The sequence below is a fragment of the Notolepis coatsorum genome, assembly GCF_963971535.1.
Source record: "Notolepis coatsorum genome assembly, contig: SCAFFOLD_2348, whole genome shotgun sequence".
Classification (NCBI taxonomy): Eukaryota; Metazoa; Chordata; class Actinopteri; order Aulopiformes; family Paralepididae; genus Notolepis; species Notolepis coatsorum.
The window spans coordinates 10,255-27,133 of record NW_028173190.1 but is presented as its reverse complement, the minus strand read 5'-3'; the positions used below and the strand labels follow the sequence as shown (position 1 = coordinate 27,133).

The window sequence follows — 16,879 nt, the reverse complement described above, 5'->3', positions numbered from 1 at the left end:
CTGAAAAGGATATCATACTATTATTATTATACTTATGATTATTGCCATTGACCATATATGGGTGGAAGGAATCCCGTCCTGAGCAAAATGGCCGCCGCGTGAACATGGTGGATTTTCAGTGAAAGGCTGCATTCAGCGGTGGAGCGTCCTGTAGGCCACACAGGCGGTTGCCTAGAGCGCCTCCCAGAGGGGCGGGGGGCAAAAACTGCACCCAGCAAAAGAAATTATATATATTATTATTTAATTTGTTTTTGCTGAACATCTGCAATCAATAATTTGGCATTTAAAAAAAAATCTAACATAAGGGAAAATTTGCCAAAAATCTAAAACGGTCGGCCTGTCTTAAGAGGTTGGGGGGGTGCCACCTCGGCTTTAGGTGTTCACAGTCAGAACATGCTTATTATTATTATTATTATTATTATTATTATTATTATTATTATTATTATTATTATTATTATTATTATATTATTATTATTATTATTATTATTATTATTAATTTATTATTATTATTATTATTAGTATTATTTTATTATTATTATTATTATTATTATTATTATTATTATTATTATTATTATTATTATTATTATTATTATTATTATTATTATTATTATTATTATTATTATTATTATTATTATTATTATTATTATTATTATTATTATATTATTATTATTATTATTATTATTATTATTATTATTATTATTATTATTGTTTGTTAGCTAAGTTGTTTACTTGTTTTAATTCTTTAGTATGCAATTTACATTTATTCTTAGCTCTTGTTCTTGTTTGTAATAAATAAAGGTGCAGCACTTTACTATATAAATGTTCATATGTTTTGTTTGTTTTGCGCAGTAGTGAAGCTTGCCTAGGGCGCCAAATGTGCTAGGTCCGGCCCTGGCTGCACTGTATACTGTGTAGAGCGTCCAGGCTGCTTTCTTTTATATGTACAAGTACAAGGCTCTATCTATCACCTGTCAGGCCGGCTGTCTGACAGCACAGTACTGATCCCTACAGGCTGGGCTCCCTGTAATTATACATGTCTGCACACACACACGCACGCACGCACACACACACACACGCACGCACGCATGCACGCACGCACACACACACACGCACGCGCACGCACGCTCGCACGCTCGCACGTGCGCTGGGGTCTCTGTTCTCCTATGGTATCCTATATTGATATCAGATTGTTATAATATAATATCACAAGTTGGTGCAGAATAAAAAAACATTTAAAAAGAAAGTTCTTTCAACCTCATTTTCGTTGCACGTATTTATGACTCGACAGAAATGTAATGTGATTGTGTCACCCGGAGCACAACACATCGCACGATATTGGGTTATCTCGCTCTCCCTTCTCTCTCTCTCCCTCTCTCCCTTCTATGTCTCCCCCTTCTCTCTCTCCCCCTTCTCTATCTTCCTTCTCTCTCTCCACCTTCTCTCTCGCTCTCCTTCTCTCCCTTTTTCTCTCTCCCCCCCCCCCCCTCTCTCTCCCTCTCTCTCCCTCTCTCTCTCCCCCCTAGAGAATTGAATAGTATCACAATATATGATAGGGGGAAAAAGTGATATGGTCAACTATCGAATAATTGCCCCGATGAGCCAAATGGTTTGGTGGTAATCGTTGCCCACGCGTTACTCCTCGCCACTGAGAGTTCGAACTGCTGCAGTGAAAAGATGCGACAGGCTGCCTCCTCGTGTACCGGAGGGGACACGTGATGCAAGGCTTCTATTCCTCACTACAGCCGACCAGTGGGAGGCATGGTCTAGCAACGTTCAAGACAGGGGAGGGAAGAATTGGAAATACGAAATTGGGATGGGAGAAAAATAGAAAATGGGGTAGAAAAAGTGGATAAAAATAAAGATTATAGCACTCAAACAGTTCAATAGTGTTTGACGAACAATGTTACTTGTAAATGACTAAAAGAAAATATAAATGTAAATGATTGGTCTTGACTTCATGACCTAACTAGCGGCACCTGAACGCTGTCACCTCATATTCACCATTCGGTCACATGATACGTTTTTCCGACTTTACGAGTTAGTGGCGACCGACGGAACGCACCTTAACGCATAGGGGTGTCAAAAGTACCCAGAAATTATACTTAAGTGAATTTCCATTGATCGGCCAGAGAAACAAATATACAAATTAAAATAGTTGGACCTGTGAGATTTGTACTTTGTACTTTGTGTTTCTGCATTTTAAATGTAAGGAGTAAAAAGTATGTTTTTTTTCCTCGCTGAAATGTAATTGAGTAAAAGTACAAGTATACAAACCTATTAATACTTGAGTAAAGTACAAATCCCTAAAAACAACAAAGTACAATTACTCAAGTAGCCTACTTTACACCCCTGGCCTCACCTTTGGCGTCGGTGAAGTTCCGTATGCTGAGGATGTGGTTGGCGTCCGGGTAGTGGTTCTGTTTGGTGTAGGGTGTCTTCTCTGGGGTGTCCTGTAGCTGCATGGTCACCTCCTCCAGCTCCTTGTCCAACTTTGACGCACAAGAAGACACGTGAGTTCCAAAAAACAAGGGACGAGGTTTAAAGGAACACGCCAACATTTAGTTGATTTAAGGTGCGCTCCACGTTTACGATTCGCAGAGCTTGTCAATTGACCTATCTCAAGCCCGCTTTCTCTTCTTGATCCTCCAATCATGCTTGGACAGGATAGCGACGACGGTCGTGATTGGAGGATGAAGGAAAGAGGGCGAGGCTTGCACTAGGTCAATTGGTTTACAAAACATTTCACTATACGTATATATATGTCATTCTTACAATCATTCCATCATTAAACAAAACAAAATCACTTTAAGGCACTGTAAGCCAAATGTACTGTAAACCTATATGTTTGTAAACATTCAATTTAAGAGATTCAATGGTTTATTGGCACTTGAATCAGAGTTTGTTAGGAATGCGTGGAACGTTATTCTCGGACACTTCACTCAACAGAGTCATCGAGAATAATCACATCAATAAAACAACGTCCATCAACAATGTCAACAATGTCGATCTAAAACAGTACTCAGCGCTCAGGTCGGACCTCTGTTATCCTCATACGAAGCCGGTGGTTGTCGGTTTGAAGCCCGTCCAGCCGGGACGTGTTGGCCTGGTTGACGCTGGTGACCGAGGTGGACGTCTTGGAGTCCTCCTTCTTCTGGTTCTGAGTGAACTGTAACCTCCGGTTCTGAGTGGCACCTTCCGGGTTGGTTCTCATGGAGATGAACTGCGGCGTGCATTATGGGAGTTAGAGTCATTGCATTCAGGAGTTGTTCCAAACTAGAGAGGGCCGTTATAGACCTGTTTTCTGTATACAAACATAGCGCGTTCGAGCCAATCAGCAATAACAACTGAGTCACGTGACTAAGTTGCCTTGGACCTGCACGAGCTGCTGCGCTAAAATAATACGACAGGGCTCTATGGAGAAACCATGGCACTCCCCTGACTAAAAGTTGTTTCAAACGAAAACGTCTGGATGTAATTTTGCCAAATCAGCATGGCTGTGAGGGTGAGTCTTTCACCTTTTACATTATCTAGCTTTGGCATGGATTGATTATTTAGATCGCTAGCATGGCTAACAAATGCAAATAATATTGTAGTCTGCCCCATTGTTTTGACCAGGATTACGTTCCTTTCTGCTGCGGTGATGCGCGCACACACACACTGAGTCTGACGTGGACAGAAAACAGGTCTATAAACTATCGCAAAGGCAAGAACAAATATAAAAAGTCGATGTATATCTGTTAAAGGGGCAAAACTATGGAATAACTGTGACAAAGAAGTGAAAATGTGTAGTTTGATACATACATTTAAGAAATTATTAAAATATAAGGTGATACATAAATATAAAACCTTATTATTATCCTAATTATATTTTATTATAACATAACTGTAATAAAATCGTGACAAAAAAATATATATATAAAAAATGTATAAATAAATGTACGTTTTGTATATAAAACTATGAAACTTTTGTAAACTTTTGTTTTTGCAAAATGATTGTACTGAATTATGTTTTTTTGTTAGTTTTTTTGTAAATAATGTAATGTAAAAAAGGGTAGGCAATTATAAGCCTCGGCTTCAGCCGACACCTTTTCGGTAATTGTCTTTCTTTTATAAATGTTTTACATTGCGTTGTAAAAGAAGACCGAAATTAAATCATTCAGTCCTTCCTATTTGACTCTGGGATCAGAGCATGCCCCACATGAACTACAGCACTACAGAGCTACATGGTTCTACAGTATGGGCTACTTACACAAAGTCAGTGTTTATCACACACACTTTATACCTGGACCCCCTGTCAGCAGGTGGGGCTGATTGCCCATGGGTGTGTGTGTATATATATTAAGGTTTTTAACGCCACTATTCTTTTGAATGCAAGATTAACATTTTAAAATAATAAAAAAATTATTTTCTTTTTAAATAAATTTTTTTATTTAAAATGTTTTACTAGACTTCACTCAGGTGTATTATTGATACTCTCATTGATACTATGTTTGTTTCTGACTGAAAGTGTGTGTGTGTGTATGTGTGAGAGAGAGAGCAAGAGAGAGAGAGAGAGAGAGAGAGAGAGAGAGAGAGAGAGAGAGAGAGAGAGAGAGAGAGAGAGAGAGAGAGAGAGAGAGAGAGAGAGAGAGAGCGAGAGAGAGCGAGAGAGAGAGAGAGAGATGAGGAAGGGGCAAGAGAGAAAGAGAGCTGGAGAGAGAGAGAGAGAGAGAGAGAGAGAGAGAGAGAGAGAGAGAGAGAGAGAGAGAGAGAGAGAGAGAGAGAGAGAGAGAGAGCGAGAGAGAGAAAGAGAGAGATGAAGAAGGGGCAAGAGAGAAAGAGAGATGGGAGAGAGAGTGTGTGTGTGTGAGAGAGAGAGAGGGGGGGGGTGAGTCCTCAGCCCTTGTGTGGGTGAATGTAACAAGTTCCTAACGTTTTCTTTCCCCTATTATTTCATGCACACTTTATTCATTGTTTTAAATTATTATTTTCTTTTAAGTTATTTTGTGCATCACTCTGTTTTGAATTTGATGCACATTTGCAATGCATGAGGGTCATCCTTTTGTGTTAAATGGCTGCATAAAGCAAGCATTTGTTGACTTGCATGTTGATAAGAGTATTAAAACTTGAAAAAGATCTGTTCTAAAGGTAGATTTAGAACAGATAAAAAATATGCGATTAATTCGCGACTTAACTACGATTAATCACATAAAATATCTTAATCGATTGACAGCCTTACTATATATATATATTATTTTATTGTCAATATACACAAGGCGCACACACACACACACACGCGCACACACACACGCACGCACGCACGCACCCACGCGCACACGCAAAAACACACGCACACACACACACACACACACACACACACACACGCACACACACTGACCTTGGGCACGAAGACCAGGCAGAGGGTGATGGTGCTGCAGAAGATGATGACCAGCGCCACGATGCAGAACTGGACGTTGGGCTGGTCCCGGGTCAGGAAGGACACCGCGGCGCCGATGATGCACATGATGCGCCCACGTTGTAGACGCTCATCCCGATGTACTTACTGTCGTTCAGCGCCGGGATCGAGACGTTCCTGGTCTCCCACGCCAGGAAACAGCCAAACAACTGGGAGGGGTGGGGGGGGGGGCAGGGAGAGAGAGAGAGAGAGAGAGAGAGAGAGTCAAGTCAAGTAATTTATTTATAAAGCACGTTTAAAAACTCAAGAGCCAACCAACGTGCGTGCTGTACAGTCAAAGCATAAACATTCATAATACAAAAAGGCACAGCAGGACAAGACAGTACAATCAGAGAATAAGACAACAGTAAGCCAACACACGGATAGAGTAGCACACAGTACAATATAGCACACAGGGGGACAGAAGAACACAAGAACAGATACAAGGGGGCAGGGGCAAGATATAGAGGGGGGGGGGGAGAAAGGAGAGTGAGAGAGAGGGGGGAGAGAGATAAGGGAGAGAGAGAGATGGAGGAGAGAGAGAAGGGAGAGAGAGGGGGAGAGAGAGAGAGAAGGGAGAGAGGGGGAGAGAGAGAGAGAAGAGAGAGAGAGAGAGAGAGAGAGAGAGAGAGAGAGAGAGAGAGAGAGGGAGAGGGAGGGGGGGAGGGTGAGGTGACCAGGCTGCGTCTATTCGAAAGGCAACCGGTTCATGCTTCCGCGTTCGCGTTTAGCGCTCTGATTGGTCACTGCTGTTTCTGGTCGCACCAATCGTGTGACGGCAAGTTCTTTCGCCGGTTAAGCTTAGGCACTCTTTCGAAGTTGGTTAAGGTTAGAGTTTGTCTTAGAGCATGGCGATAGAACGCCTGCCCTGATTCCAAACTCTAACCTTAACCAACTTCGAAAGAGTCGCCTAAGCTTAACCAGTGATAAACTAGGCGTTAGGTAGTTTGCTGCTGGTCGAGGCGGAAATGGGCGCGTCACGCGATTGGGCGCACATGTCACATGACCAGAAACGTCAGTGGCCAATCAGATTCGCAAAACGCATGAACCGGTTGCCTTTCGAATAGACGCGACCAGGCTGGACCCTGATATAGTTCACTCCTGAGAAATGTAGTTCAACTAGTAACAACACTACCACCACGATACTGAGAAATGTAGTTCCACTAGTAACAACACTACCACCATGATACTGAGAAATGTAGTTCAACTAGTAACAACACTACCACCATGATACTGAGAAATGTAGTTCAACTAGTAACAACACTACCACCATGATACTGAGAAATGTAGTTCCACTAGTAACAACGCTACCACCATGATACTGAGAAATGTAGTTCCACTAGTAACAACACTACCACCACGATACTGAGAAATGTAGTTCAACTAGTAACAACACTACCACCACGATACTGAGAAATGTAGTTCCACTAGTAACAACACTACCACCATGATACTGAGAAATGTAGTTCCACTAGTAACAACACTACCACCATGATACTGAGAAATGTAGTTCAACTAGTAACAACACTACCACCATGATACTGAGAAATGTAGTTCAACTAGTAACAACACTACCACCACGATACTGAGAAATGTAGTTCCACTAGTAACAACACTACCACCACGATACTGAGAAATGTAGTTCCACTAGTAACAACACTACCACCACGATACTGAGAAATGTAGTTCCACTAGTAACAACACTACCACCATGATACTGAGAAATGTAGTTCAACTAGTAACAACACTACCACCATGATACTGAGAAATGTAGTTCCACTAGTAACAACACTACCACCATGATACTGAGAAATGTAGTTCAACTAGTAACAACACTACCACCACGATACTGAGAAATGTAGTTCAACTAGTAACAACACTACCACCACGATACTGAGAAATGTAGTTCAACTAGTAACAACACTACCACCACAATACTGAGAAATGTAGTTCCACTAGTAACAACACTACCACCACGATACTGAGAAATGTAGTTCCACTAGTAACAACACTACCACCATGATACTGAGAAATGTAGTTCCACTAGTAACAACACTACCACCACGATACTGAGAAATGTAGTTCCACTAGTAACAACACTACCACCACGATACTGAGAAATGTAGTTCCACTAGTAACAACACTACCACCACGATACTGAGAAATGTAGTTCCACTAGTAACAACACTACCACCACGATACTGAGAAATGTAGTTCCACTAGTAACAACACTACCACCACGATACTGAGAAATGTAGTTCCACTAGTAACAACACTACCACCACGATACTGAGAAATGTAGTTCCACTAGTAACGCTACAGCCCAACACTGAGTATATAAAGTACAAAGATGTTCTACTACAGTAAAATAAAAATGAGACAAAGTTGAAAAACATTCTAAGGGACAATTTAAGGGAAAGTATGACACACTTACTGTAAGAGAAGAAAAAAACGAAAACTAAAACATCATCCCTCTGAAACGACCCATATAGGAGGCGGACCTGACTCCCTGAATTCTCGTCATAAATGGTTTATTTTGTGAGTTGTTTGCAGAACATGGAGCGACTCTGGAGGCTCTGCAGCAGACGACACACCGCTGAATAATGGAGTCTGCGGTCTAGTGTGTAGTCTAGTGTGTAGTGTGTAGTCTAGTGTGTAGTCTAGTGTGTAGTGTGTAGTCTAGTGTGTAGTGTGTAGTCTAGTGTGTAGTCTAGTCTGTAGTCTAGTGTGTAGTCTAGTGTGTAGTGTGTAGTCTAGTGTGTAGTGTGTAGTCTAGTGTGTAGTCTAGTCTGTAGTCTAGTGTGTAGTCTAGTGTGTAGTGTGTAGTCTAGTGTGTAGTGTGTAGTCTAGTGTGTAGTGTGTAGTCTAGTGTGTAGTCTAGTGTGTAGTGTGTAGTCTAGTGTGTAGTGTGTAGTCTAGTGTGTAGTCTAGTGTGTAGTCTAGTGTGTAGTGTGTAGTCTAGTGTGTAGTGTGTAGTCTAGTCTGTAGTCTAGTGTGTAGTCTAGTCTGTAGTCTATTGTGTAGTCTATTGTGTAGTCTAGTGTGTAGTCTAGTGTGTAGTCTAGTGTGTAGTCTAGTCTGTAGTCTAGTGTGTAGTCTATTGTGTAGTCTAGTGTGTAGTCTAGTGTGTAGTCTAGTGTGTAGTCTAGTCTGTAGTCTAGTATGTAGTCTAGTGTGTAGTCGAGTGTGTGGTGTGTAGTCTAGTGTGTAGTCTAGTGTGTAGTCTAGTGTGTAGTGTGTAGTCTAGTGTGTAGTATAGTGTGTAGTCTAGTGTGTAGTCTAGTGTGTAGTCTAGTGTGTAGTCTAGTGTGTAGTCTAGTATGTAGTCTAGTGTGTAGTCTAGTGTGTAGTCTAGTGTGTAGTCTAGTGTGTAGTCTAGTGTGTAGTCTAGTGTGTAGTCTAGTGTGTAGTCTAGTGTGTAGTGTAGTGTGTAGTCTAGTCTGTAGTCTAGTGTGTAGTCTAGTGTGTAGTCTAGTGTGTAGTCTAGTGTGTAGTCTAGTGTGTAGTCTAGTGTGTAGTCTAGTGTGTAGTCTAGTGTGTAGTGTAGTGTGTAGTGTAGTGTGTAGTCTAGTGTGTAGTCTAGTGTGTAGTCTAGTGTGTAGTGTAGTGTGTAGTCTAGTGTGTAGTCTAGTGTGTAGTGTAGTGTGTAGTCTAGTGTGTAGTCTAGTCTGTAGTCTAGTGTGTAGTCTAGTGTGTAGTCTAGTGTGTAGTCTAGTGTGTAGTCTAGTCTGTAGTCTAGTGTGTAGTCTAGTGTGTAGTCTAGTGTGTAGTCTAGTGTGTAGTCTAGTGTGTAGTCTAGTGTGTAGTGTAGTGTGTAGTCTAGTGTGTAGTCTAGTGTGTAGTCTAGTGTGTAGTCTAGTGTGTAGTCTAGTGTGTAGTGTAGTGTGTAGTCTAGTGTGTAGTCTAGTGTGTAGTCTAGTGTGTAGTGTAGTGTGTAGTCTAGTGTGTGGTCTAGTGTGTAGTCTAGTGTGTAGTGTAGTGTGTAGTCTAGTGTGTAGTCTAGTGTGTAGTCTAGTGTGTAGTCTAGTGTGTAGTCTAGTGTGTAGTCTAGTGTGTAGTGTAGTGTGTAGTCTAGTGTGTAGTCTAGTGTGTAGTCTAGTGTGTAGTCTAGTGTGTAGTCTAGTGTGTGGTGTAGTGTGTAGTCTAGTGTGTAGTGTGTAGTCTAGTGTGTAGTCTAGTGTGTAGTGTAGTGTGTAGTCTAGTGTGTAGTCTAGTGTGTAGTGTAGTGTGTAGTCTAGTGTGTAGTCTAGTGTGTAGTCTAGTGTGTAGTCTAGTGTGTAGTCTAGTGTGTAGTCTAGTGTGTAGTCTAGTGTGTAGTCTAGTGTGTAGTCTAGTGTGTAGTCTAGTGTGTAGTCTAGTGTGTAGTCTAGTGTGTAGTCTAGTGTGTAGTGTAGTGTGTAGTCTAGTGTGTAGTGTAGTGTGTAGTCTAGTGTGTAGTCTAGTGTGTAGTGTGTAGTCTAGTGTGTAGTCTAGTGTGTAGTGTGTAGTCTAGTGTGTAGTCTAGTGTGTAGTGTAGTGTGTAGTCTAGTGTGTAGTCTAGTGTGTAGTCTAGTGTGTAGTGTAGTGTGTAGTCTAATGTGTAGTGTAGTGTGTAGTCTAGTGTGTAGTCTAGTGTGTAGTCTAGTGTGTAGTCTAAGTCTAGTGTGTAGTCTAGTGTGTAGTCTAGTGTGTAGTCTAGTGTGTAGTGTAGTGTGTAGTCTAGTGTGTAGTCTAGTGTGTAGTCTAGTGTGTAGTCTAGTGTGTAGTGTAGTGTGTAGTCTAGTGTGTAGTCTAGTGTGTAGTGTGTAGTCTAGTGTGTAGTCTAGTGTGTAGTGTGTAGTCTAGTGTGTAGTCTAGTGTGTAGTCTAGTGTGTAGTCTAGTGTGTAGTGTAGTGTGTAGTCTAGTGTGTAGTGTAGTGTGTAGTCTAGTGTGTAGTGTAGTGTGTAGTCTAGTGTGTAGTCTAGTGTGTAGTCTAGTGTGTAGTCTAGTGTGTAGTGTGTAGTGTGTAGTCTATTGTGTAGTCTAGTGTGTAGTCTAGTGTGTAGTCTAGTGTGTAGTGTAGTGTGTAGTCTAGTGTGTAGTCTAGTGTGTAGTCTAGTGTGTAGTCTAGTGTGTAGTGTGTAGTGTGTAGTCTATTGTGTAGTCTAGTGTGTAGTGTGTAGTCTAGTGTGTGGTCTAGTGTGTAGTCTAGTGTGTAGTGTGTAGTCTAGTGTGTAGTCTAGTGTGTAGTCTAGTGTGTAGTGTGTAGTGTGTAGTCTAGTGTGTAGTCTAGTGTGTAGTCTAGTGTGTAGTGTAGTGTGTAGTCTATTGTGTAGTGTAGTGTGTAGTCTAGTGTGTAGTCTAGTGTGTAGTGTAGTGTGTAGTCTAGTGTGTAGTCTAGTGTGTAGTGTGTAGTCTAGTGTGTAGTGTGTAGTCTAGTGTGTAGTCTAGTGTGTAGTGTGTAGTCTAGTATGTAGTCTAGTGTGTAGTCTAGTGTGTAGTCTAGTGTGTAGTCTAGTGTGTGGTCTAGTGTGTAGTCTAGTGTGTAGTCTAGTGTGTAGTCTAGTGTGTAGTCTAGTGTGTAGTCTAGTGTGTAGTCTAGTGTGTAGTCTAGTGTGTAGTCTAGTGTGTAGTCTAGTGTGTGGTCTAGTGTGTAGTGTGTAGTCTAGTGTGTAGTCTAGTGTGTAGTCTAGTGTGTAGTCTAGTGTGTAGTCTAGTGTGTAGTCTAGTGTGTAGTCTAGTGTGTATTCTAGTGTGTAGTGTGTAGTCTAGTGTGTAGTCTAGTGTGTAGTCTAGTGTGTGGTGTAGTGTGTAGTCTAGTGTGTAGTGTGTAGTCTAGTGTGTAGTCTAGTGTGTAGTCTAGTGTGTGGTGTAGTGTGTAGTGTGTAGTCTAGTGTGTAGTCTAGTGTGTAGTCTAGTGTGTAGTCTAGTGTGTAGTCTAGTGTGTAGTGTAGTGTGTAGTGTAGTGTGTGGTCTAGTGTGTAGTCTAGTGTGTAGTCTAGTGTGTTGATTGATTGATTGATTGAAAAGTTTATTAACAGATTGCAGAATGGGTACAGTACAGTACATCTCAATACATACAATTGTTAAGGGGATGCAGACCAGAGAAAGACTTTCGTCTTGTTTCCACCAGGGTCCCCCATTTTCAATTCATCATAACATATATGACATACATGACATACAGATAGACAGTACTGCTACATCTATACATTTATGACATATCAGATTTGCAAATACAGTACTGTTTGTGATACAAAAGTGTCCAGAAAAGGAGTGTAGTCTAGTGTGTAGTCTAGTGTGTGGTGTGTAGTCTAGTGTGTAGTGTGTAGTCTAGTGTGTAGTCTAGTGTGTGGTGTGTAGTCTAGTGTGTAGTGTGTAGTCTAGTGTGTAGTCTAGTGTGTGGTGTGTAGTCTAGTGTGTAGTGTGTAGTCTAGTGTGTAGTCTAGTGTGCGTAAACTCTAATTGATGTTGATGTTTTATGCACTTTATGCTAATCTTCTTTCTTTACGGCTGTGAAGCACTTTGAGCTGCGACGTCTGCATGAAAGGTGCTGTACAAATGAAGTTGTTGTTATTGTTGTTATTGTTGTGTTGTCCTCACCATGAGCAGGCCCTTGTAGGCGTAGACGATCCCCAGCCAGATGGTCATGTGTGTGTTCTCACAGTGCTCCAGGAACGGGCGAATGGCGATGTCTCTGCCCTGGGGGTCCGCCTGCGGTCACGCACGCACACACACACACACACACACACACACACACACACACACACACACACACACACACACACACACACACACACACACACACACACACACACACACACACACACACACACACACACACACACACACATAGACAGACACACACGCACAAACACACACACACACACACACACACACACATAGACAGACACACACGCACAAACATGCACACACAAGCACACACGTACGCACGCACACACACACACACACACACACACACACACACACACACACACACACACACACACACACACACACACACATAGACAGACACACACGCACAAACATGCACACACAAGCACACACGTACGCACGCACACACACACACACACACGCAGACACACACACAAACACACACACAGAGGAATAGAAAGGAGGAAGAACGTTAAGTATGAGGAATGCAAAAAAAAAACAATGGAAGCAGAGAAAATACTACATCCTCCACATTGACCTGCAAAAAACACTGAAAAACTAAAACTGATCAACGAACAAGCAATCAAAACATTGTTTCACAAGAGGCTGGGATGAACAGAGAGACTGGCATCTCAAATCACCCCAACCACTACCCCCCGAATAACAACACACCACTACCCCCAGAATAACAACAAACCACTACCCCCCGAATAACAACAAACCACTACCCCCCGAATAACAACAAACCACTACCCCCCGAATAACAACAAACCACTACCCCCAGAATAAGAACAAACCACTACCCCCCGAATAACAACAAACCACTACCCCCAGAATAACAACAAACCACTACCCCCAGAATAACAACAAACCACTACCCCCAGAATAACAACAACCACTACCCCCAGAATAACAACAAACCACTACCCCCCGAATAACAACAAACCACTACCCCCAGAATAACAACAAACCACTACCCCAGAATAACAACAAACCACTACCCCCAGAATAACAACAAACCACTACCCCCAGAATAACAACAAACCACTACCCCCAGAATAACAACAAACCACTACCCCCAGAATAACAACAAACCACTACCCCCAGAATAACAACAAACCCAGCAGGACGGGAGGAAATTGTAAAATAAATCTCTCTAATTGTCTAATTGTGCAGGTGTTCCCTCCCGCGTTCATCCATTGCTCGGGGGGACGGACACGGAAGGGGACACAGTTTGTCTTGAAAACATCCGTGCATCGCTCTCCAGTCAGGCGGTGATCAAACAAACTAGGTGTGTAATCAAACTGCCCCCCCCCCCCTCCTCCCGCCCCCCCTCCTCCCAGGCAACTTCAGACTCCGCATGACGTTCCATTACTCCGGGCTCAGGGCACTAACGACCGCGGCTAATGAAGCAAATTAATTAACCTGATGTTGTTACCCAGTCCCTGCCTCCCTGTCTGTCTCTCTCTCTCTCTCTCTCTCTCTCTCTCTCTCTCTCTCTCTTCTCTCTCTCTCTCTCTCTCTCTCTCTCTGTCTCTCTCTCTCTGTCTCTCTCTATTTCTCTCTCTGTCTCTCTGTCCGTCCCTCTCTCTCTGTCTCTCTGTCTCTCTGTCTCTCTCTCTCTCTCTCTCTCTCTCTCTCTCTCTCTCTCTCTCTCTCTTCTCTCTCTCTCTCTCTCTCTCTCTCTCTCTCTCTCTCTCTCTCTCCCTCTCCATATCCCTCTCTCTCTCTCTTTCTCTCTCTCTCTCTGTTTGTGTGTGTGTTTGTGTGTACAGTATTATGTTTGTGTTTATGTGTGTGTGTAGGTGCCGGTGGTGTGTTGGGTTGAGGGTGGCGTAAACTGGCGTATGTGTGTGTATATGTTTATGTGTATGTTTATGTACTGTATGTGTGTGTGTCGGTGGTGTGTTGGGTTTGTATGTATGTATGTGTGTGTGTGTGTGTGTGTGTGTGTGTGTGTGTGTGTGTGTGTGTGTGTGTGTGTGTGTGTGTGTGTGTGTGTGTGTGTGTGTGTGTGTGTGTGTGTGTGTGTGTGTGTGTGTGTGTGTGTGTTTGCACTTGTGTTAATGAGCATGTATTAATGCGGGCAAAATTAATTTCATGAGGACATTAGAGCCTTGGCTCCTCTTGAAATCAGGGTCATGGCACAAATGTATCTCCGTAAATAGGTAAAGGGGGATTAGGAAGGACGACAGCAGGGTTAACACAGTGGCTCCCAAACCTTTTCAATCAGGCCCCACCTGGGTAGTTGGAAATATTCTCAAGCCCCACCTAACCTGGTCCCCACCTAGATGTAGGCTAGGATGAATATTAGGCTACACACATCCCATTTCCTCTACTACTAACAAGACAAGATTGACATAACAAGACACAAAGACACAATTATAGTTTTATATTTTATTTGAAAATGAACAAAAGCTTGGCAAATGATCCTGCGCCACTGTGAAATAATTAGGCCTAACAAAAAATGGAGCTGTAGGCCTACAGTAGGATAGGAGATTTATTTTCATTCAAATAATAATAATTAGCCTAATAATTTACCACCATTTGTGGCTAAACGTATTTAGGTTCTGTATAAAGAATAACACTCGACAGTCTGTACATTTTTGTTGACATTGGCGTTGATCAGTTTTGGTAGGCTAAATTCATATTATTCTTAATTTTCTTTTCGCGCCCCACCTGCAGTACTTCCGCGCCCCACCCACTGGATTGAGATGGGAGGATGATGGGGAAGACGGGGAGATGAAGGACTAGTTTGTGTCTGTCCCGCTGGAGAGTGAGGTTCTGTTCACAGTCCAGCTTGAACAGGATCGGACTGATTGACACATTCGTGCAGAATGCAGATGCAGAATTTGGCCTATTTCCACCTGTTTTTGTATTGTTATATTTTACATTTACATTTAGTCATTTAGCTGATCACTTTTGTCCAACGCAACTTACAAGTTCTGTACGACAAGTCAGCAGGAAGGGTACAACTCTTACAGCTGAGTAACAATGTTCATCAAACAGTGCTGAGACTTGGGTGCTGCAGTGTTGAGTGCATAGTAGTAAAGACTATGGCTGTCAAAGTTAATGCGGTATTAACGTGTTATCGCCCGATTCTATTAACGCCACTATTTTTTTTAACTCACGATTAACTTTTAAGATTTTTTTCTGAAGTGTGTGTGTGTGTGTGTGTGTGTGTGTGTGTGTGTGTGTGTGTGTGTGTGTGTGTGTGTGTGTGTGTGTGTGTGTGTGTGTGTGTGTGTGTGTGTGTGTGTGTGTGTGTGTGTGTGTGTGTGTGTGTGTGTGTGTGTGAGATATAGAGAGAGAGGGGGTGAGAGAGATGAGGAAGGGGCAAGAGAGAAAGAGAGCTGGGAGAGTGTGTGTGTGAGGGAGAGGGGGGGGGTGTGTGATTAATCAGCCCTTGTGTTGGTGAATGTAACAAGTTCCTAATGTTTTATTTCCCCTATTATTTCATGCACACTTTATTCATTGTTTTAAATGATTATTTTCTTTTAAGTTATTTTGTGCATCACTCTGTTTTGAATTTGATGCAAATTTGCAATGAGGGTCATCCTTTTGTGTTAAATGGCTGCATAAAGCAAGCATTTGTTGACTCGCATGTTGATAAGAGTATTAAAACTTGGAACTTGAAAAGATCTGTTTAAGGTAGAGGGGAAAAAATGCGATTAATTAGCTATTAATTGCGAGTTAACTATGGACAATCATGAGATTAATCGAGTTAAATATTTTAATCGATTGACAGCACTAGTAAAGACATATTAGTATAGTAGGAAGAGTGCATGAGAGTATAAGACAGTAGTGTTGAGTGCATAGTAGTAGAGACATACTACTAATAAAGTTATTATTATTAGTATAGTAGCAAGAGTGCATGATAGTATAAGACAGTACAAAGGTTTGTTATAATTTTTTTCTCATTTCAGGTTTTCTTTTTTCATTTCAATCATTCAGGTATTGATTGAATAAGTGTGTTTTCAGCTGTCCTGACTGTGGTGGGAAGTTCGTTCCACCATTGTGGAGCGAGGACCGAGAGAATAGGCGGCTTCTCTTTGATGACCCTCCCGGTCATGATGCTTTATAACTCAACATCCCTTTTTAAACATCCCATTTAAGCCATGGCTTAAATTAAGTACTCGCTACTGGATGTAGCTAACGTCAGTTGTTGGATTCTCTTGGGATTTTATGACATTGTCTCTGGTAAACTTCCACTGCACGTTGAAACACCTGAGCACAGCAGATTCTCTATTTACACGACATTGTTTCTGTGAAAATGATTGAAATAAAATAATTAGTAAACGAGATGAAAGAAAGTACCTTTCAACTTACAAGTGTGTGAATATGATATTTTCCCCAAATAATGGAAAATATTCACAATATCCACTGTCTCTTTCAGGCCACACACACACACATACAGACGTGCGCAGACACACACAAACACACACACACATACACACACACACATGCATGTTTGGTCAAAGTACGTGTTTACACGTGCACATAAATGCTCATAATGCTAGTTATTACCATTGTTTATTCAAGGTTATATTATATACAGTAGGTAATGACTTGCAGTCCATGCACAGAAAATTACACACACACACACACGCACGCACACACACACACGCACGCACTTACAATGTGTTTCCCACCAGCCACTCTAGTCCATATTCTCCATAATCATCCCCCATTAGTGTGAATTACACCCATTCATCAGTGCTTTTTCTCGGTGACCTTGATGGCTCCACATTAGGCGGCGTCTACATGATCCCTTCAAATGGGAAAAGGCCAAAAAGGAGCAGTTTACTGTTGTG

The 16,879-nt window shown here is 41.9% G+C and overlaps 1 protein-coding gene across 1 annotated transcript; it reads right to left on the bottom strand.

Annotated features, from left to right (window-relative positions):
- Positions 1-2,359: 2,359 nt before the first annotated feature.
- Positions 2,360-12,104, bottom strand: LOC311247855 (gamma-aminobutyric acid type B receptor subunit 2-like; the record flags this gene model as incomplete). The annotated part of the gene is given in 5 exon segments (XM_084338843.1): positions 2,360-2,489; positions 3,038-3,220; positions 5,378-5,506; positions 5,509-5,604; positions 11,994-12,104. Coding segments are annotated over 5 exon segments (649 nt in total), but the record flags the coding sequence as incomplete, so codon positions are not given.
- Positions 12,105-16,879: the final 4,775 nt, after the last annotated feature.